Source organism: Mus pahari, chromosome 13 (genome assembly GCF_900095145.1).
Source record: "Mus pahari chromosome 13, PAHARI_EIJ_v1.1, whole genome shotgun sequence".
In the NCBI taxonomy this organism is placed as follows: domain Eukaryota; kingdom Metazoa; phylum Chordata; class Mammalia; order Rodentia; family Muridae; genus Mus; species Mus pahari.
In genome coordinates this window covers 88,810,771-88,833,802 of record NC_034602.1, presented here as the reverse complement: position 1 = coordinate 88,833,802, position 23,032 = coordinate 88,810,771, and the positions used below count along the sequence as shown (strand labels likewise).

General features: G+C 45.0%; 1 protein-coding gene and 1 long non-coding RNA gene across 12 annotated transcripts in view; both read left to right on the top strand.

Moving 5' to 3' along the window:
• The first annotated feature begins 384 nt into the window (after nt 1–384).
• On the top strand, nt 385–7,616 carry LOC115065222. Its single transcript, XR_003845016.1, has 5 exons — nt 385–563; nt 651–791; nt 2,963–3,031; nt 6,349–6,422; nt 7,389–7,616. It is a non-coding gene; the product is annotated as an uncharacterized LOC115065222 (long non-coding RNA).
• Nucleotides 7,617–11,663: 4,047 nt separating this feature from the next.
• Sec31a (SEC31 homolog A, COPII coat complex component) overlaps nt 11,664–23,032 on the top strand; it is a 57,423-nt gene continuing 46,054 nt past the window's right edge. For 10 of the 11 annotated variants that reach the window (XM_029544921.1, XM_029544923.1, XM_029544917.1 and 7 more), the window contains exons 1-3: nt 11,664–12,003; nt 21,325–21,404; nt 22,034–22,157. In XM_029544921.1, coding sequence (XP_029400781.1) covers nt 21,326–21,404; nt 22,034–22,157 — 203 coding nt within the window. In that variant the 5' untranslated portion in view covers nt 11,664–12,003; nt 21,325. The remainder of the gene's footprint in view (nt 12,004–21,324; nt 21,405–22,033; nt 22,158–23,032) is intronic. The other variant, XM_029544918.1, reaches the window with a different exon arrangement.

Here is a 23,032-nt window from a genome sequence, read left to right as displayed (position 1 = left end):
GAGCAACGTCCCTCAAGCCGGAAGGCGAACGCGGAGCACTGGCCAGGTCCGGCTGCGCACGCTCAGCGGCTGCGATCGCCCACACGGCCGGAGGACAGGTCGCGACACTCCGCGGGCACTCCCCAGGGCTGCGGCGTCCTGGACAGCAACTTCCGGCCAGCCTATCCCGTCGACGTCCCTTCCCGGGGCTCCCGCGAGAGCTCGAGTCGTGGTAAACTCAGTTCCGCCTGAGGACGGGCGGCCCGACCGGAAGGGCGGGCTTTGGACGCGCGGGACTCCTACCTAGCCAATCGCAGGTCACGCTGTGTCGAAGCAGCCAATCGGAGAGGCCCGACGCCTTTGGGGGCCTTCGTGGGCGCGTTCTCTCTTCCATTCGATCCTCCTTTTGTTAGCGCTCCGGCTTCTTCCAGGTCTCACCTGCTCCAGTGCGATCCGGCGCCATCGCGCTTTGGGCGAGCATGGCCATCGGGAGTAGCGAGGTGGGGACCGAGCTGACGCCTGCCTGGCCCTGGCGATGGTGGCGCGCGCCGGGGAAGGACTGATTGGAGCATGGCGCCAAATGGGTAGGGACAGGTCGCGATGTCCGCCGAGTGTTGAGTAGCAGGCGGGACAAAAGAGCGATCTCAGGCCTCGTCTCGTCTCTTTTGTAGGTCACGGATGGCGAGGGGGCGCAGGAGCTCTCGGTGTGACCTGGCGCTGTGGATGTGATACACAGTAGCCTGAGTGACGCTGCTCTGCTGTCCTAAGGAGAGAACCCTTTTTCTGAAGATGGGAGGTGGCTAGTGAAGGAGGTAAGGTCTCGGGCCCTTGCTGTGCTCCTGTGCGGTGGGAGCTGCACTGATACGGAAACTTAGGGCAGGCAGTTTTGCTGGAGGTTAGGAATGGGGCCTCGTGGGTGGATAGCTTTCAGGACTAGAAGATTTTAAAAACAGCCCATGAACTTCTGGGAGATGGGCGCTGGGGAAGCCATGGTGCAAGTGTTTGCTTGACTGTCAAGAATACAGGCTTTGTGGTTTTCCTTAAGTGAGGGTTTTCACAATTGGCAGTGAGTTAAGTGAGGTTCCGTCTAGCCTCGTGTAAGCAACTCTCAGCACATCTGGATTTTTATCTTGCAGTGCTGGGTCTCGAACCCAGGACTTGTGCATGATTTCGGCCACCTGTATCACCAACCTGCGCTTGTTTTTAGAACAGATACAGTTTTATTATCTTACTGAGCCGGGCTTTTCTCCTAGAGTCTGCTTTCAACCTGGGGTGATCTTTCTGAATGGGTCTCCCGTGAAGCTGTGAGTAAAGGTTCAGGCCGGTTTTAGAGTAGAGGTCTCTCCTCGCCCTGTAAGAACATCATTCTTTGTTTTTTAGACATGTCTCGTGTAACCCGGGCTAGATTAGACTCGCTGTGTAGCTTGGCCCTGACTGGTCTATTGATCATCTTGCCTTCACCTCCCCAGTGGTGGCTCCTGTAAGCCCAGTTAATGTGCTGGAGGTTGAACCTTAGGGCTTTGCTTTGCGAACACTAGGCTCTACCAACTGCACTCTCTCTTGCCCAAAGAAACTCCATTCACATTAACTGTCCCTTTCCCCCCCCCCCCCCAGTCCCTAGAAGCACCTGTGTCTGTAGATGACCTGTTGTGTATGATTCAGACAGATGGGGCAATAGACTCATACATCGGATTTTTTTTTTTCCTTGAGTGCATAGGGTTTTTGTGGCTGCCTTTTCTCCTACAGAATAATGGTAAGAGGTCATCTCTATTGCCAGCAGCCATGGCAGTGTGTGCCTTTAATCCCTGCAGAGGCAGCAGATTAGAGAGGCAGAGTGCTTGCTAGCCTGCTCTGCAGAGTGACCAAGTTCTCGGTCAGTCAGTCAGTGCCACACAAAGAAACACACAGTTAGAACAGCTATACCTAAAAATAAAAATTTCAAAAAGTATCAATGTTATGATTGGAGAAAATTTTGTGAAGTGAATAGTACCTGAAGAATACTTTGGTCTTCCTACATTGTTAGCATAGTAAAAGAACATGAGGTACCGCTGAGCTCCACGACACTACCGGAGAGGCAGGCATCCTAGGCTGTGAAGACACGAGCACAGCAACTCTTACAGGAAGCCCTCATGCTGGGCTGGCTTACAGGTGTAGGGGGTTAGTCATCATGCTAGGGCTGGCTTACAGTTGTAGGGGGTTACCCCATTATTCTAGGGCTGGCTGGCTGGCTTACAGTTGTAGGAGGTTAGTCTGTTCTATAAGCTGGGGCAGCTGGGCAGGAAGGCATGGTGCTGGTGCAGTTGCTGAGAGAGTTACATTCTGCTTTGCCAGCAGAGAGCAAGACATACTGCATGGCCTTTTGGGTCTCCAACAAGGCCACACCTCCCAATCCTTTCCTGACAGCTCACCCGGGGACAGAGCATGTGAATATATGAGCCTGTGTGGGACCATGTCAGACCACCACACGGGCTAAGTGGTTTCAGAAACATAGTCTGCTGAGATGCTCATGAAAGGGGGGCTGCATGAGCAGAAAGCCTGGGAGCATGTCAGTGAGATGCCTGTTTAATTGGGTGCCTGCTGCTGTGTGTCTCCTAGGACAGATGCAGGGGTCCTGATAGTCTCTCTGACAAGTCTATGGCAGTACTGCTCTGAATGTTCCCGGTCTCATCTGGTAATGTGATACATTGTAATACTGACAAATGGGGAACTGCAAAACACATTTACTTAAATGTCACAGGCCCTTAAATATAACAGTAACTTTAAGAGATATTAGAGAACTTGTATGGACATGGAGAGCTCTGTGAGCTCTTTCCTATTTCCGCTAGTGGCTGCATATCCGATGATTAAACTCTTCACTGCTGTTCACATAATGAGCCGTTGTGATTATTGAGGAACTAATGAGGATATGTAAGCTTTCCTAAAGGTGATGCTGTAGCAACAGGCATCAGCCCCTGGCACATGATTTAAAATCTCTCTTTTTCAGGAATTGTGTTCTCGGTGATGTCTGGAAGAGATGTGTGATGTTGGAAGATGATTATGAAATATCGGAAAGGTATAGTCATCTGTATTTGTATATATTAAATATTCTGAGTGATACGGTCTGGGAAAGATTATGCAAGTAAAGACTGGAATCCTGAAGGCTTTAGTGAAACCTTAATTGCCTATTTTGGGGGTGCAGAGAAATGTTATTTTGATAATTATTGTGTCCGTGTTGGTGTGGAGGTCAGAGGACAACTTGGAAGCTTTTCTAACCCAGCCCATCTGTCTTAATGACAGGTCCTTTATTTACTTTCTCTGTGTGGGTGTATGTCTGCACCGTGTGCATACATGGTGCCTGAGAAGGCTGTAAGGGATCTGAGATCCCCTGCAGCTGCAGTTGGAGAGTGAAGCTGCCATGTCTGCTAGGAACAGTCTCTACAGTAACTCCCTCTAAGTTTCGGGTAATTTACTGCAGTTTGACCCTTTATTTTCCACACTTGTTTCTCACAATGGCCCTGTGGGCAGAACAGTCGACTCCACTGGAGAGGTAGCGCTGTGCCTCTCAAGCATCTGACTGTTGTCAGGTTCCTGGCTAGTTCTGTCAGCGCCTTTAATGCTGTGCCCTACTGTAAGTCATTCTCAAGGTTCCTTAAAGTGTCCGTTTATTTCATATTTATGATTTGGATTTATACTTAGCATTTGGATTCAGTATTTGAATCCAGGAATGAGTATAAGAGCATGCATGTCTAAGTAAGTGGTTCCTTTTTAAAATTGTTTCTGTGTATGGGTGTTAATGCCTGTATGTATGTCTGCACTGAATCCATGCCTGGTATCTGAATCCAGAAGAGGGAATCAGATCCTCTGGAACTGAGTTAGAAGGGTTGTGAGCCACGTGCTACTTGGAGCAGCTAGTTCTCAGAACTGTTGGGGCAGCTCTCCAGCCTAGTGGTGTGTTGTTGGTTTTTCAAGACAGTCTGCATAGCCCTGGCTCACCAGGAACTCACTCTGTAGACCAGGCTGGCCGCTAATTCACACATTTTTCTTGAGGTACTCGATTTTTTTTTTCTTGCCTATGTTTGCATATGGTTTATGTATGTGGAAAGTTCCTAGGGCATTTAAAGTGTTTGTAATCAGGATGCCTTCCTTGTTGTTATCTGGAACAATTATGGGGGTAATCGGAAAAGCTGGTGGAACTAGACTAGAATAAAATTAGGTATCCCCATGCTTAGTACTTTTGGAGTAGGACTGTGGTCCAACTGTACAAGTACTTAACATTACTGAAGTATGTTTACATCTCCCCCAAGGCTTGGTTTATAGAGTGTGATAAGCATATGTTTACACAGTCCTTGTCCCATTGGTGGTGCGTCTTTGCCTCTTTGTGGGCATTGGCTTCTCTTCATGAGCAGGATTGACTATCAGGAAGTCAGAATGCTGATACTCTGCGTTGCCCTGCATGTGTGGGAAAGAGGGGAGTAGGAGAGAATCCACATTCCGCCAGAGTTCCTGTGCTCTGGGCGGTCAGACGCAGGAGGATTGCCGAACACTCTTCACCTGGCCCCTGGTGGGCATCTGACTGTGTGAAGTCACTGACCCCACATGGCGGGGGGTGGACAAGGGGCAGCCCCTGGTACCACGCCAGCATCCCATGCTGGATATGGCGGAGGAGCTGAGAACAGAATAGGGGCCCCGGGGCGGTACTTGGCTCCAGAGATGCTGGAAGAGAGGGCGGGGAAAGAAGGACACTGGGTAGTTCCCACGCAGGCGAGTGTCTTTAGTCCGGCCTTGATGAACAGAGACAGTCTATGGTTTTAGAGCTTTATTGTAGAAAGGCAGGGGGAAAGAGAGAGACCGGCCATTGCCAAGAAGAGAGAAGGGGGAAGGGAAAGATAGAGAGTAAGAAAGGTGAAAGCTTAAGAGCGAGGAGGGGCCAAACAGCCCCTCTTATAGTGTGGGCTGCTTATTTTGCTGTTGCTAGGTAACTGGAGGAGTCTGGCCAGAAGCTTGGGACATTGTCTATGTGACTGTTAGCCACATGCCCCTCATGGGGGCTGTGGGGGCGTTAACTTTGACAGGAGCTAGGGGTCCAGGATACATGATCTAATGCCTACCGTCCCATTGTTGGTGGAAATGACCACCCATCGGGTAACACTGGGGTTCAAGACCTCAGCTCAACTGGAGACCAGGCTGCCTGTGCATAGCCAGTACCCCACAATACTCTGTAGAATACTGTTAATCAGTCTGGGTTCTTTAAAGGCACAGGACTGAAAGGATGAATGGATACATACATACAGACATGTATATATCAAAGATTTACTAAGGAGCCTCACGGCTGTGGTCCAGCTAGCTCAACAATGAGAGGCCAGGAAGCTGGTAGTTGGTCAGTCTATGAGTTCTGATATGGTAGAGAAACATTGGAATCTGCATGAACTGGATTCTGATTCCAGCAAGAGGTGGGCAAGCTGGTGGAAGGAGAAAACTTCCATGGGTGTGTCACCAGAAGGTGTGTTCTTCCCACCTCTAGGGATCCAATTAAGAACACCTCAGTTGTGCCCAGCTGCTTGGGTTTAGTCAGACTGATGACCCAAGACTGGCAGACACATTAGGAGCCCAATACTGGCTGTCCGGTGACCTTTCATTACTTTTCCTGTCCATAGAACCCACTTTACTCACATAAGACTGACATTGAAGTTGAGTCACAACATGGTCACCTTCAAAGTTGATGCATGAGAGTAACACAATTGGGCTATCAGAAACAAGACCACACATGATGTTCTTAAGTGTGACTGCAACTGTTGGGTTGCAGTCGTAGCTATTTTCAGGTGCGTGGTATTGCATCTGGGTTACAGGCTGGCCACACCTGCTAGGAAGATCTTAGTTGGAAACCCCTAAAAAATACTGTTTGTGTTTAAAGCAACTGGAGAGACGGGTCAGTGGTTAAGGGCACTGGCTGTTCTTCAGAAGACGGTTCACTTCCCAGCACTGACATGGCTGCTCACGACCACCTGTACCTCCAGTCCCAGGGGATCTGAAGCCCTCTCTGCCCACAAGCAGGTGAAACACTCTTGCATACAACATAAAATAAATACTCACAAAATAAGCAGTTTTATTATATAAGGTAGGCATTTCCATACATGGTTTGCTTGATGAGAAGATGTACTAGGGTGACATGAGATGGTCTGAACAAAGTAGATATTATAATACTTGACTAGGCTTTATTAATTTTTTGACGTTTTACATTAGAGAATTGATACTTGGAACAAAGCTTTTCTAAGTAGAGCTTATATTCAGCAAGTGTAGCTGCCTGACATTAGCTTTCCCCATTGCTGCTCACAGAGTCAGGATTTAAATAAGTGGTGTCATTTTGTACTGATTTGTCTGTTTTTCTTGTAGGAGTGAAATCAAAGGATATTTTTTGTAAGAGTAACGTTTACAGATGTTTTCAGTAATTTGAAGATTTATATAAGGTAAGGGATTTGTGAACTTACTAAGTTGTTTATGTAGTTACTAGGCTGGCCTCAGTCTCTTAGGTACCTGGGGTTTCTGTGATTGCTGGCTTGGTTTTTCCCCAGTCCTGCTGTGTAGAAATACCTTTGAGGGGATACAACCAGTAGGAAACATAACTGGGGATCGGTGTGACCAAACCTTTGGCTGTGTAAGAGCTAGTAACTGTCTGTCTTCCCTGGTGTCATCCATGCCTGGGCATTTTCTTAATGTGTGGAAGGAAATGTGCCCATTAGTAAATGGACATGTACTTGTATCCTGGCCTAACTCACCTGGGTAAGTGTTACTGCAGACAGGCCACACCCATTAGTTGGATTAGGAGTCAGGGCTGGGGTGGATGTGCTGTACAGGGGTACTTTTTCTATGGCCATGCAGGACCAAATGGGGACTGGTGGTATATTACAAAATGGGGGGCTGGTGGGGGACCAGACCTGCTGACTGCTAAAAGGGCTGCTTATCTCTTTCTAAATGAAGAATGTCACTTGGACATTAGAGGGTATGACCCAGCAGTTAAAGGAACAAATTGCTAAGGGGAGATGGGAACTAGCCAGCCTGCAGTTCAGTTTTGTGAACTTCCGTGAACGACCCGCTCCTTATGCCACCCTGGTTTGTCCCTTCTCCCCTAGAGAACCTAAAACTACAGAGACTTCTCGAAATTAGTTAATGTTTAAGGAAATGATAACTTAGAGGACTGTGGTATGAAAACTAGAATTAGCTGGGAAGCAAAACCATAAAATCAATGAAACAGTTGGTTCAAAACATCCTTTATTTCTGCCAATGATGAAAATAAATAAAATATTCTATGCCAAATGGCCTATAACAACGCAGTGACCCGCGACCAGTGCCCAGGCGTGCAGAGCTTACCCACGCTGCTGCACTCCCCCGGGGCCTGTGCCTTTCCTATTCTAACAAACTTGTTCTTCACACAGGCCTGGTGACCTCTGTTAATTCCTGGGACGCACAGTGTGGAAGAAAAGACCCGACTCCTGAAAGTTGTCTTCTGACCACATATATACAATATGTAAATAAATGTAATTTTTTTAAAAAAACTGAAACATTAGAATGTGTTTTATTGAAATGTAAACATGGTGCAAAGGATTATGGAACAAACTGCTGGATGCTTTGTGACAGTTTTGTTTATCATGGTTTGAAATGAGAAAGAGGTCAAAATTGTCAAAAGAATTAAAGTCTTTGTAAACCTTTCCTTTTATGGTAATGATTTATTTGTAATGGTAATGCTGTTTGCCAGCAGTGCCCTCAGTGGAGCTGAACTCTGGTGAGCAACAAGCTCTCTTAACTACGGAGCCCAACTTTGTGAATGTGAATTTGAAGTCTCTGTGTTGTGGAGAAAAAAAAAGCAAGAGTACTGTGTTGGACTGACGTGACTGCAGCCAGTCAACTCAACTGTAACTTCCTGTTCAAGTTGCTTTCTGTGGTGGGCTAGCTCAGGCAAACAAGTGGCCTCATTTACATTGCAGGGCCACATTACATGACATAGCTGCCTAATAAAAACAGCCAGTTTGTCCTCTCACAACTCAGCCCTGCCGGTCTTAGCTGCTGGTCGTCTGTAGTATAGTAACAGACATTCTCCTGCTGACTTGGGGAGCTCTTTATTGCTTGCTGCTCCAAACCACAGCATTCCTTACCCATACAAGGGTGTGGGGAAAGCTGAAACTCCTGTTCCTCTGAGTTAGGATTCTCCTTCAATCAAGTGGTCAGGGCAACTTTCTGGTGACCCCCAAAGGTCCCCAGCAGGGCTGTTCAGTTAGTTGGCGATCAGTGCTCCTGGTCTTTGTAGGAGAGTTGATCATTCTTGTGTGTATGTCGAGGGTCAAACTGCCTTGCTTTGTCTGGTAGGGACCTGCCTGCTGTCCCCTTTGTCAGGCAGCTCATCACTTTCCCAAGCTCCTCTGGGGTTGGCAGCCACTGAGGGGTAGAATCTCTGTGTACCCAACAGGCTGTACCTCATCAGTCTCCAAACCTCACTCTTTTGCTACATTCTTTCCCTTGCCTGCATCACTGAGACTGATTTCATCTAAGGATTTTATGACATCTGGTCCAGTAACTGAACCCATGGTTCATGACCTTGTCAGGAGTCTTCAGTAAGGTAAAACACTCCTTTAGAGGGTTGTCCCTTGGATATTGATTGGGCTCGTGATCTCTTGGAGATGCCATTAGGAGTTGGGGTCACTGATCCCCTTTCTCCCCAGGGGTCAGGTCTCTTCTGTTGCTGTAGGGAGGTGAGTTTCTGGAAGGAACTTCCTCAAGTGCTATCATTTCTTTCTCTGGGGCTGACTTAGCAGTAATGGGCTACTTGTGTTCCTCAGCTCACTGTAGGCTGCTATGTCTTCTCGAGAGAATGTCAGCCCAGGCTGAGCATGACCTCCAACTTGTCTTTGTAACTCTCTTTCATGCACTGGCATTATAGGCACATGCCACCATGCCTTGTTCTTTCCCTCTTCCTCTGTTGTACCTGCACTGTCATCTTCTAAAACCCAGTGAAACAAAATAAGTTGCTGACAAAATTACCAGTGGTGTTTATATGACTTAAGCAGGAGGCTCCTAAGGCTGTCCTCTCCTTTCTGGTCTATTTACCCCCGAAGTCAAAGTACAACTAGCTTACATAATTGGAGCCCTATGCCCCGTCTTAGCAGTTGGATAAAAGCCAGTCATGACTGCTCCTGTTCTCTGACAAATGAACTGGAGGTAAGGACAGCTTTAAGATTTCATGTAGGGGCTGGAGGCATGGCCTAAGGGTTAAGAGCGAATGTTCTTAACAGAGGAACCAAGGATGAACTGACACCTGGATCAATGCCCTGCCCACCCTCCCATATACACATAGTTAAAAGTAAAAAGATTTCATGCTGCCTGAAGCTCCAGAAGAGACCTAAACAGCCACGATCATGCCTTTCTGAGGTGCTGCAGGATGTGACAGCAATGCCACAGAGAACACTAACCAGTCAGACTTGCTCTTCTTTGCATCTCAGGAATCAAGAGCCATGCAACAGGCAGTGCTGCCACCTCTCCCTGCAGTCTCCTATCTGAATGGTGAATTTTACTGACTATCCACCACATAGGTATTTAGTTACCTCCATTCTGGCTTCAATGAGTAAATCAGTCTGGAAATGAACTTTTCTTTCTGAAAGTTTCATTTTCATTGAACAAGGCATGATTAATAAATTCACTGAGATGAGCTAAAAGACTTGTGAATGGTACTAGTTTTTCCTCAGATATTGCTGGAGGTCAGAAGATGGTGTAGGGTTCTTTGCAAATGCTGATAGTGTACAACTGTCACTTGTAAAACCAGCCACCCACAGTCAACCTGATGGTACAGGACTCTGAATCCCAGCCACTCAGGAACCTTAGACAGGATAGCAAGTTCATGGACAGCTGTTTGTTATATTGGGGAACACTGCCTATCTCCGTCCCTCTTCTGCTGGAGTGACAGATGCTGGCTGCTGCCCTAAGCTGATACATAGGTCCTGTCCTCATGCTGGGGTTGGGTGGGCCACCATTTTCTCAGCTCTGTAAACTTGTTTTTAAAAGTGAAATACATATGTAGGACACAGAGGGGGCGAATGAAAGACATTTCCACTTTCCAGTACTTCCGACTACCTGCTTGTTGCTAGGGCTCAAGCAGCTTTGTGTATGCTATGCAAAAACTCCTACTATAAACTATACCCTCATGGGAAGGCAAGTGTCACCATGCAGTTCAGGCTGGCCTCGAAATCTTCCTGCTTCTGCCTCAAAGTCCAGCTTGCTGATAGTTTGTGTTCAATAAAGAAGCATTACTTTCATGTAAGGAGTCTATAAGCAAGGTGTTACAGGAGAGTTGGGTGTGGTCAACAAGGGTAATATGTTAAGAGACCTCAGTTCAGTCAGGTGCTAATAGTTTATATGACAAGTGATTTTCATCTGGTTTGATTTCACTGATGAAATAATTCCACCCTAAATGAAAAGTACAACCAGTCAACACATCTGTTAAAGTTGGAAGCTCTAAGGGAGATAGTAATATCTTTTAAGGGTCCCAAACAAACCTCATCTTGTTAAAATTTACAGAAATATACTAGAGCTAGCTTAAGTTAGGATAGGGAATTTCAGCACCTAATTTCTTTTGTTGTTTACGGTTTATTCACTTTTTATGTGTTGAGTGCCTGTATTTATGTATGTGCTTTATTGCAAGCAGATATTGCTGGAGGTCAGAAGATGGTGTAGGGTCCTTTAAAACTGGAGTCACAAATGGTTGTGCACTGCCATATGGGTTCTGGGAAATAAACCCAAGCCCTCTGTAAGAGCAGCAAGTGCTCTTAACTGTTAAGCCATCTCTCCAGCCTTTGGTGTTATATTTTCTTTTGCTTTTCGAGAAAGGCTCCCTTGCAGCCTAGGATGACCTGAATTTAGACTAGCCTCGAACTCCTTATCTTTCTTTTCTGCCTCTATTCTTGAGTATGGTGGCATAAAATGCATGGGATGCCCAATTCAGCACCCATTTCATTCTTTTGCTCTACAGACCAGCTTTTACATTTCCAGTTACTGGTTTATATCCAGTAATCGAAATACCCTAATCGAAAATCTCAATGCTCCAATCTGAGAGCAACACACACACACACACACACACACACACACACACACACACACGGATGCTTGTTTTGTTGTTCTGTTAGCCCAGGGCGAGTGCTAATAGGCCTGAATACCATGGATTGTTATTGACATATTAATAATACGAACTTCATTCGCTATACCTCACTCACGCAGCTAAGCCTCTATAGAGTATAATAGCCTCTGGGTGTGTGCGACAAAATCACTAAGTTCTCCAAGGGAAGACCCAGAACCGATAATTAACTTAGTCGCGTCCTTGCAGCCCAGTTCTCGCCCGCCTCGTCCAGTGTGGGTATTGTCGCCAGCAGCTGCTGACGCCTCACAGGAGTGCTACGTGGCGTCCTCGCGGTCACCGCTCTCTTTCCCCGACGGAGACGCCCAGCGCGACTTCCCCTTGATCTTCCGCCAAGCGGATGCATCCTGAAGCTAGGCGCCTCCTCACGCCGCGCGGCTGAATCCTCACCTCCGCCGGACTAGCCTACCGGAGTGGCTGCTCCCGGAAGTGCTGTCCCGCGGGGTGGGAGGAGCGAGCCGCGGCTCCCGGAAGTGCCGGCCGGCCGGGTGGGCGTGGCGAGTTGCCGCACCCGGAAGTGGCGGCCCGCAGGCGGGGCTGCGGCTGCCACGTTGGAGCGGAGCTCGGAGGTGGCCCTGGGCCGCGGAGGAGGGGCGGCGGCGGCGGATCCGAGGAGAGGCCGACGCTCGCCGGCGAACGCAGGACTGGTCGCTGAGGTCCGCCGGGTGTGTCCGCCGTTCGTTTCCTGCCCCTCGCCAGGTTCGGCGTCCGCTGCCGAGGCCCGAGGCCCGAGGCCCGTTCTCCGCTGACGGTGCGCCCCGGTCTCGTCTCGGCCCCGCCGGGACAACGCCTGGAGTCGCGGCAGCCCGGTGATCGCGCCCGTCATCCTCTGCCAACGTTTCCAGGCTGCCCTGCTCGGGAGTGAGTTTGAGGTTAGGAGCCTTTCAGACCCTGTGCACAAAGTGGTGCGATCCCCAAGGGCACGGAAGGGAAACAGACCTCGGGATGGTTTCTTTGACTTCACTTAGGTCGAGATTTTTGTGTTGTGTTTGAACTGTTGCCAGATTTAAAGGTCCATAGATTTGAAAGGAAGACTACGATCGTTTAACTAGGATTGTATTATTTAGGGACAGCAGTCGCTAATCACAGCCTGTGCTTCAAAAGTATATGATTTTGCTGCTGTTGTATTAAATTACATTGTGAGGCAGTTGTAAAATAATTGCCTGGACTTGTGGGCATATAAACTTTTTCTGTGAGCTCGTAGAACTAATTCTACAGGTCTTCCTGGAAGTTGCAAGAGTTTTTTTTTGATAGTTCCTCCAAATTGTTAAACTATACAAAGCTGAAGCTTAGTTCTTTGTCTACAATTGTAACATATATATATATATATATATATATATATAATTAGAAGCTCGCTCATGTGACGATATCCCCTAGATCCTGATCATTCAGGAGTTGGCTAAAGTGTACTGCCCTTTTAAGTAATTCTGTCCTTGTTTCTCTTCGTTACAACAAACCAAGAAAGGTTTGCAGGGAATGAGAACTTTTGGATAATTTTCTATCAAATTGTGAATGTTACACATTATGGAGTGTGGAAATGTGAGGTTTGCGATAAGTTTTGGATTTCACTGGCTAATTTTGTAAACAGTTTTTTTACCCCTGAAACATGTAAGAGTAGAAAGACATTGTGAACTGTAAAAAGCAATGGTTTTCAATCTATTGGCATTTTTACCCCCTTTGGAAGCAGTAGGCTATCTTCCTGGAAAGGCAAGTGTACACTGTATGCACATACCTGGGCAGGATTTTCTGTGTAATTTCATGAGGTTCTAAAATCCCACATTAAAGACTTGTCAAGTGATACAGCTAAATTAATTTCTTTTTGTTTCTTCTTCTACTTTTCCTTCATTCTTTGATATAGGGTCTCATGTGGCCCAGAGTAGTCTTAAACTTATTGATTAGCTAAGGATGACCTTGAATTCAGACCCCCCTTCTCTAACCTCTGGAGCTGTGGGATTTCAGGCATCTACCACCATTCAGGAAGTTTTTTTTTTTTTTTTTATTGTAGATTAACTTCTTCTCCTAACATCTTATCTTGTAGATTTGTAAGATAACATTTTTTTTAGTTTGGTTGAGTGACGCGAGCCTGGAACAGCTGATAGTGCTTAGGAACTCCTGGAGAACAAATCTACCTGTCCTCTGAGTTATTCCGCCCACTTGGACCTTTACTACAAATGGTCCCAGGCAGGGATTTGCACTCTTCCTGTAAGACTCAAAGGTGCTGAGTCCCTCACCTCTGACTTCGCACTTTCGGAGGTGTGGGGCAGCTGTTGGCAAGGTTGCCATTTTTTGACAGAGTAGTACTGTTGGCTGTACTGTTGGCTTTCACGTTACCACATAAAACTTGCAATGTGAAAATGAGTTTAGGACTGCAGAGGTAGCTAGGAGCTAGGAGCACACGCTGCCCTTCCTGGGGAGCACCCACATCAGGTGGCTCACAGTCACCTGCAAGTCACCTACATAGACACAAACACATATGCATATGACTTAAAAATACTAAAGAAAGTCACTAGAAAGAAGAAAGTTTCCACCTAATTCAATGCAATTATCATGGAGAGAAACTGAATTAAAAAATAAGAGTTCTTGTCTGGAACATAATGTTCCTTAGATGTTAGGTTTTGGATGGTTTTTGTTTTCTTTTTTATTGAAGGGAGAAAGACCCAGGACCTTGGATATTCTAGGTATGCACTGTGAGCTGCATCCCTAACTCTTGCTTTGTTTGTTTGTTTACTTGCTTGTTTTTTGAGACCTTATCTGTTTAGCCCAGGCTGGCCCAAAATTGCTGATCTCCTACCTCTAGTTTCCAGTACTAGGGTTACACTCCTCTGTGCCACCTTACCTAGCACGTAGATGACTTGTTGGGATAAACGGTTTAAATTGTGAATTGAGAACAAGAAGCATCCTTAACGGATAAGCCTTTTCTCCCCGCCCTTTAAATTGTGATTTCAGAATAGCTGTTAGTTGTATTTATTTACTATGAGCTAGACAGTGTCCTAAACACTCTAAAACCTCATTTAATTCTCACAAGATATAATGTGGATAGCTTTGTGGGGGAGGAGCAAAACCACAAAGATGCAGTGACATGAGTGTTGGAGCTGAGACTCAGGCTGAGGTTAAGCAGAGGGTGTCTGTCCTGGCCTCAGTCTACCGACTCTGCTGTAATCCTGACTTGCAGATGGTGGAGATGAACTAGCCACTGTCCTCAGAGTTCTCATTTCCTGTTTCTAGAATGATTATGTCCTGGGTAAAATGCTTTTAAATGAGTTATGCGCAATGCGAATATAATTGCGTAGTATTGAAAAGCTACACAAAACTATAAAGAGAGATTGTCATTGAGAAGCAGAGATGGCTTCATTCTGTTCCTCATGTTCTAAGAAAGTCATCTGCAATGAAATCGTTGTGAAAGACAATCCAGTGAAACTGGAAACTTAGTTTGTAAATACATGGAGTAGGGTATTCTTGTTTCATTTGATTTATAGCTGACTGCATAGGTGTAGGCCATCATTGTAACAGGGATTTCTTTCCATGCAGCTGCACTGAATCTTTGTTCTGCATAGGTTAATAAGGGGAATAGTCTTTACTAGCACATTGAGCGTTAGAGCAAAGAAATGGATACACCTAGGAATGCTTTGGGTTCTGACTTAGCCACTTTATGTCCCGTGGTTATCTCTGTGTTACACATTAACTAAACATTCAGGAATTAGGTAGCCCTTGGACCTTTGCTGTCGGTAAGTATACTGTAATTCTAGTGAGAATATCTTATCTATCTATCTATCTATCTAGAGATTTTAGGGCTCTGTTTGCTTTACTAATGATTTCTAAACCCAAACCCCAGCTTCAAAAAAATAACAATTTGTTTCTCCTTTTTAGAAATTATTCTAAAATTAACTCCTACCCACTCCTTGCTGTCATTTTGTTTTTTATGAGATTGTATAAGCAGTTAAAAATTAATAAAAAAGATTTATTTGATGCTGTTTTTTTTGTTTTTTTTGTTTTTTTTTTTAGCTTATCTAGGTCATTAGTGTGTTTGTTTTCCCTTGTATATAAACATTAAAAGTTAAAACAAAACTTCCATATACCTTTTCCATACCTCAGACTACCCTGCGCAAATTTGGCTTTGTGTTTGTTTTTCTATACTTTGGCCCATTGATATGTACCACTTGCATTCAGGAAGCCCTCATAGGCCAGAAGAAGGCCTCATGAGGATTGTGGAACTGAAGTTACAGACAGTTGGGAGCTGCTGTGTGGGTGCTAGGAACTGACCCTGGGCTTTCGGTGCGCAGTGGGCACTTTGAATCACTGAGCCATCTCGTTGGCCCCAGCCTAAGCAATTTTGAATCCCAAAGGAGTAAGACTTATTACCTGATTGAAAATTGACATGATGGTACGTACATAAAGCAGTTTGTAAAAAGGCAGACTGAAAAAAAAAAACCCCATAAATCACCTGTGCTAATGGGATAGTTACAAAAGGATGATACGGTGCTATAAAATGCCTCAAGTGTGACTGAGAAGATGAACAGTCAGCTTTCTGAGGCCCACCAGAACGCAGTCTCCATAAATGAGCTGGAACCAGTCAGTGACTGGCAGGAGGAAGAAGGCTTGTGAGAAGAAAAGAGGTCCTGGGTTTTTGTTGTTGTTCTTTTTGCAGGGGGGTGGGGCTCCTTACAAAATCAGAATTTTTTCACCTAGGATGATCTTAAGTCTCAGATAAAAAGTCATCTTTTTTTAAACTGGGCCTCACTGTGTAGCCCTGGCTGGCCTGGAATTTACTGTGTAGGGCCCAACTAGCCTCAAACATGCAGACCTGACTGCTTTTAGTACATCATAGCCAGCCTTTGCCTTTTTTTTTTTTTTCCCCCAGAGCTGAGGACCGAATCCAGGGCCTTGCACCTGCTAGAGCTAAATCCCCAACCCCCCCCCTTTTTTTGATACTGAGACATGAACCCAGGGCCTTTTTACAGGCTAGCCACTGGTGTCCTACCAGAGCTGACCCCCCCCCCACCCTGTGTGTGTGTGTGTGTGTGTGTGTGTGTGTGTGTGTGTCCATATGCATCTGCTACCTGATGCATGCTCCTGTGTGCATAGTGGAAGCCTGAGGTCAGCGGTGGGTGTCTTTTCTATTGCTCTTCATTTTCATTTTTTAAAAAATTTACATTTAATATTATTATGGTTAAATATGAAGCATTTCCCAACAGTTTTTTAAAACTTTTTTCCACTAAGATTTATTTATAATGTATATAGTGTTCTGCCTGCATGTATGCTGCACACCAGAAGAGGCCACCAGATCTGATTATAGATGGTTAAAGCCACCATGTGGTTGCTGGGAATTCAACTTAGGACCTCTGGAAGAGCAGTCAGTGCTTTTAACTTCTGAGCCATCTTTGCATTTTTTTAAAGGCAGGAACCCTTGCTAAACCTGGAACTTGGCTAGACTGTCCAGTGAGCCACCCTGGTCCAACTGTCTCCTGCCTAATGATAGAATTAGAACATTACCTCTCTTTACTTTCTGTTCTGAAACAGGGTCTCACTGTTGCCCAGGCTGGCCTTGAATTTGCTCTGTAGTGCAGGATAGACTCAGATCTGTGACTCCCCTCCCTCCCTCCCTCCCTCCCTCCCTCCCTCCCTTCCTTCCTTCCTTCCTTCCTTCCTTCCTTCCTGAAAAATTAGAATTACAGCATAAGTACGTCAAACACTAATCTATGTACAGGGCACTTTATTTGGTTCTCTATAATACATGCTATCCTGTTTAAATTTCATACTATCCCATGAGGTAGTCACCTTTTACAAGTGTAGAAATGGGGTCCAGAAGAGCTAAGCAACATCTAACATCATATTTAATAGTAGCAGAGCTAGGCTCCCAAACCAGGGGGGCGAGGCGCTGACCACGGTTTACCCATGAAGTGCAAGTGTGTAACCCTGCCTTACCTAGCCCGCCTTTGCTGTGTTTTCTCCCTGTTGATTGTTTGTTGTGTTGATTCTGGGCCTCACTCTGTAGCTCTGGCTGTCCTGGAACTCACTATGTAAACCAGGCTCTCCGTCCAGGTTTTTAAGATGGCCTTTTGTCGCTAGGTTGGCCTGGCACTCCTGACCTCCTGCAGGTGTGTAGCACTGTGCCCAGCTTGTCTCTAGCACTTTGTAAAACGGGTTTCTTGTTGGCTTTCTTTGAGACAGGGTCTCTTGTAGTTGAGCTGGCCTCACACTTGCCCTGTAGTGGAAGATGACCTTGAACTCTTCTTCTTGCTTCCACTGCGGAGCGCTGACCTGACAGGTGTGCGCCATCACACCTAACTTCTAAAATGAGCTTCTTGTCTCTTAGTTTCCATGTGCTTGAATGTTGGTGCATCACCGTGTTATTGTTTCATTGGAATAATAATGTTTTTATTTTTAGATTAAAATAATTACTATTTGTATGTGCGTGTGTGGGTGCAGGTGTGCCCTGTGTGCAGGTGGGGTCCGAGGATAGCGTTGGTGTCCATTGTACCCTGGGTGTCACACTCAAGGTCAAACACAGGCTGCTGGGTTTGCCACCTCAACCTTTATCCACTGAGCAACCTTGCCTGCCTTTCTTAGTATTTTTTTTAATCTAATATTTTTTATTGTTGTTGATTTAAAACAGGGTCCCGAGGACCTAGTCTGTCCAGGAAATAGTTGAGGCAGAGTATGTATGTCCTTGAACTGTTGATGGTCCCACTTCCTCTGAGTGCTGGGGCTACAGGACCTGTGGCATGCTAGGTTAGCACTCTAACCACTCAGTTATAGCCGTATATATGTGTGTGTGTGTGTGTGTGTGTGTGTACACACAATTTTGATGATGATGATGATGATGATAGAAAAACTAAATACCCAAACATAGGCAGTTTAATTTTGGAGTTAAACTTCTGAATCCACACTTGGCTGTTTCTTGTCAACATGCACAAATTACCTAACTTTCTATACCTTAATTTTATGATGTATAAAATCTTCAAGTAGAAACAATTTGAATGCATACAACTCAAGTTTGCAGCCCTTCTAAAGAGGCAAATGAAGTGACCTTGCTCCTCTGAAGGGCACGTAGGTCCCTGAGTGCAGAGTGCAGCCACAGAGCACCAAGAGCGCTTCCTTACTAGAGGAATGGTTCAGGAACGCAGGGATGAGCTCGTGCATGCAGAGAAGGGGAAAGTGGGTGTAAGAGTTGGTACATTTCTGTATCTGTAATGACCCGAGTCAGAGGGCATCTTTCAAAGCTGACAAATGCATCAGTAGAAATGCAAGCATATTTAGCTGCACAAAGGTAAATCCTGAGAGATGATGCTCTTGACGTAACTAGGATCACTAGAGCAGCAGTAAGATTATGTGAGCCAGGCCTGAGATGGCTCAGCAGTACCACTTCTTACCCCAATTCCAGTGACTGACACTGCCCTCTGGTCCCTATGGTCACTGTGTATGTGTACATACACAGTATACAGACATATGTACAGGAAAAACATCCATATACATAAAAATTAAATTTAGATAAGATTTTTTGAGCTAACTTCACATGTACAGCTAGAGTTAATGAATAAATTGAGGACTAATACCATTAAATAAAATTATTTACAATTACAAGATAGAACCAGAAGTATATTGAAATGAAAATCAGAAAGTTCTAGAAAAAGATAATAGCTACATAAAAAGAATGAACACTAGCAGAATACAGGTTATAAAACCAGATAACAAAGCTGGTCACGATGGCCCGCACTTTAGAACCCAGAGTTGGGGAGGTGGAGACAAGTGAACTCCTGGGTTCACCACCACATAGCCTAGCTGTACTGAGAAGCACTGTCTTGGGCTGGAGAGATGGCTCGGCGGTTAAGAGCCCTGACTGCTTTTCCAGAGGTCCCGATTTCAATTCTCAGCAACCACATGGTTCACAACCATCTGTAATGGAGTCTGATGCCCTCATCTGGTGTGTCTGAAGAGAGCAATGGTGGTACACTCACATACATTAAATAAATAAATAAATCTTTAAAAAAAAGAGAGAGACACTGTCTTACAAAAGAAGGTGGATAGCTTCTCAGGTGTATTGCTGGCACACACATATACACACTCATGTGCTTGTGCTTTTTTTTTTTTTTTTTTTTTTTTTTTTTTCGAGACAGGGTTTCTCTGTGTAGCCCTGGCTGTCCTGGAACTCACTCTGTAGACCAGGCTGGCCTCGAACTCAAATCCGCCTGCCTCTGCCTTCCAAGTGCTGGGATTAAAGGCATGCCGTGCTTGTGCATTTTATACACACTAACACATACTCATGATATATTAATAGTATTCTGCAGGGTGGTTTCCCTAACCTAAGATCTGTATTCTGCCCTCTTTTCCCTCCGTTCCTCCCTTCCTTCATATATACGTGGAACTTACATATTGATTTCTTTTCTGAACTGTATATGGATCATGGTCTGAAGAAGAAAGACAGTACTTGCATTCATGCTAAAAGGTAGTAAGGCTCCATTCCTTCATAAAGCTAAGGATATATTTGACATGTATGCTCAGTATCTGTGTGATCTGTAGGATAAGAAATGAACGTAATGAAGCTGTGGGACTAACAGGAGGAACAGACGAGCATGTGAGTTGCTTCCTGACAGGAGGCTGGAAATTCTTTGCTTTGGTTCAGGATAGACAAGAAAACATATGGATATGAAAAACACATATAGTTTGGACAAGAAAGTATTGATTAATATACCACTGTGGGCCCTGAAAATAGATCATACCCTTTTACAGTTCACAAAAAAATCATTATGTAAGTTTCATGTATATAGGCAGGGCAGAATACAGATTTTAGGGTAGGGAAACTACCCTGTAGGATACTATAATGGTAAATATACCTCATTATACACTTGTCGGAACCATGAAGTGTACACTGAATGTGTACCCTCATATAAATTGTGAATTGGATGGCAGTCAGCATTGGCTCGTGGGTTGAAAGAAGTGTTCTGGGTGTTAGAGGGGAGGGGACAGTTGTTGTATCTGTACTTTTTATGCATTTAACAAACCTGAAACTGCTCTAAAACTGACTTTTAAAGATTTATTGCTATTATTATTATTGGTATTATTGGGTTGTTGCTTTTGGTTTTTGAGACAGGGCCTTACTATGTAGCCCTGGCTGGCCTGGAGCTCACTCTGTAGCCCAGGCTGGCCTCAGACTCACAGAGATGCACCTAGCTCTGTCTCTAGAGTGCTGGAATTAAAAGCGTGCTCTACTACACCCAGTTAGTTATTATTCTTTAGCTTATAGGTATGTGTATTTATTTGAGTGCATATGTACCATATGTCATGGAGGTCAAAAGAATGAGTTGGAGCCCCTGGACCCAGATTTGGTGGTGGTTGTGAGCCACTGTATGGGTGCTGGGAACAGAACCTGAATCCTCTACACGGGATGTAAGTGCTCTTAACCACCGAGCCATCTCTTTAGCCTCATAAAGACTGTTTTTGAAAATCAAAATTATATATGCACAGTTTAGACTTGGTCTAGTCACTGAGTTTATTCCTTTGAGGGAGCTCTCACTCTGTAGCACAGGCCGTCCTGGAACTCACTGTGTGCCCATGCTGGCATTGACCTCTATATGGTTCTCCTTCAACTGGCTGAGTGCTGGTGTTATAGGCATACACCACCACGCTTAACTGTGAGAATGACTTTAAAACAGGCTTAGTCATTGTGTAATCACCCCAGAAGATCATCTCGTTTATCATGTTGGGTTCCTTACTCCTGACAGATAAGCTCCCGTCAGTTTGAGAAGTGCGTGTATAACTTGGGCTAATTGTTTTTATTCTCCTGGGGTGTTTTATAGACTGTTATTTTAGATAAGGGACTGTAAGTTGAGCATACTTAATTGAAACATCTGAAGAGTTTCGTATTTTGAAGCATGTTAGATTTTATATATCTGCATGCTCAGCCAGTAAGGGGTGGAAAATATCCCAGTAATAGAGAACCTCTGAAATCTGAAGCCTCTGGTCCCAGTAATTTCAGACTGCAGGGACTCAACTGTATGATCTGTAAAGAATTAGAATAACAGAATATTTGTTCCAAGTTCCTCAGTTGATGTCTAATATTAGACATTTCCAACATGACACAGTTGTATTATTGGTATTTGGACATTATTAATACTGTAGTGGTTTGTTTCTGTGTATTTTTTTAATATTCTGGGTTATATGCTCATATATTTCTCTGTAAAATGTTCATTTGGCAGAATGAAGTTAAAGGAGATAGATCGTACAGCTATGCAGGCATGGAGCCCTGCCCAGAACCACCCCATTTACCTAGCCACAGGTAAGCGCAAGAGAAAAGACTGTGCACCCTTTCTCTGTGGCTGCCGTCTTCTTATTTGTAGTTAAGCTTTACTTCCAGCTTTGTCTCCTGAAAGCTTTGTCACTCTCCAGCAAGATCCCTCCCTCTCCCTTTCACTGAATTTGGTGGCCGTGCCTTGTGCTGCTCAGCCTTAGTCATTGTCACATAGCATCTTTCCCAGTGCACTGGAAGCATGTTCATCTTTAGCACACAGGTAGTTAGAACAGCAAATGACAAAGTTTCAGTGAATGATGAGCAAACTTGACAGAAGCATTTTTTAACAGAGAGCTGCTCTTTAAAAATTAATTTATTTACCTTACATCCTGACTGCAGTTCCTCTCCTTCCTATTTGCCCAGTCCTTCCCCCAAACCCCCAATCTACTCCTTAGTTTCAAAAGAGTCTTCAAACAGTTGTCTATAACTACCCACTCTTAGCCCTTTGTCAGATCTTAGTGTTGCAGTCATTTAGCCATGCTCAGGGTTGTATGTGCTGAGGTCTCATCACAGATGAATTCATGACATCAATTAAAAGCATGTTTTTAGTTTCTCTTTCATGCCACTCTTGAGTCTTCATTTTGCATCTGTAGTTACCATCCATATGTTTTCTGTAGGAACATCTGCTCAGCAGTTGGATGCGACGTTTAGTACCAATGCTTCCCTTGAGATATTCGAGCTGGACCTTTCGGACCCATCCTTGGATATGAAGTCTTGTGCCACATTCTCCTCTTCTCACAGGTATGAGACTCAGCCTTAGGTTCATGTTATTATTAAATGGTTTCATTTTATTTTATTCTATTTTGAGGCACGGTCTCTTGTAGCCCAGGCAGGCCTGGAACTCACTAATAGCCAAAAATAGCCTTGAGCAAGTGCCCTTCCTGCCTCTTTGTCATGAGTGCCGGGATTAGAGACAAGCGCCACCTCTTGTGCAGTGCCTGAGGCTGAACTCAGGACTTTCTGCGTGCTAGGCAAGCACTCTACCAAGTGGGCTACATCTCAGCCCTGATGTTTACTTTAGTCTGTAATTACGATTATTAGAAAGTTTAAGAAATAATGATAGTGACATGAAAACTTGTAAAAAATTGTGTAATTGCATTTTTGGGCAAATAAAGTATATTTTTAAAGTTAATTATGAATAAAGAAAAGAACACACACACACACACACACACACACACACACACACAGACACTCTTCCCTTTTTTTTCTCTGAAGGCAGGATCTCTCTGTATTCCTGGCGGTCCTGGACCTAGCTCTGTAGACCAGGGTAGCTTGAACTCAGACCCACTTGCCTCTGTCTTGTGAGTGCTGGGATTGAAGGTGTGCACACCATGCCTGACTATCGTGCCTGACTGTTTTTATCTTGTAGAAGTTTATGTGGAGAGGGGCATGTGTGCCAGTGCTTGTAGGATTTGATTCTCAACTTCTGTGTTGGTCCCAGGATCAAACCCAAGGTGTGAGGGTTGGCAGCAAGTGCCTTGCTTTCTGAGCCTTCTTGCTGGCCCCCTTACACTGTACTGTGAGGCAGAGCAAGGACACTTAGTTTAAGAATGAAAGACACTTTGTATGTTCTTAGTAGGTTTTTTTGTTTGTTTGTTTGTTTGTTTTTTGAGACA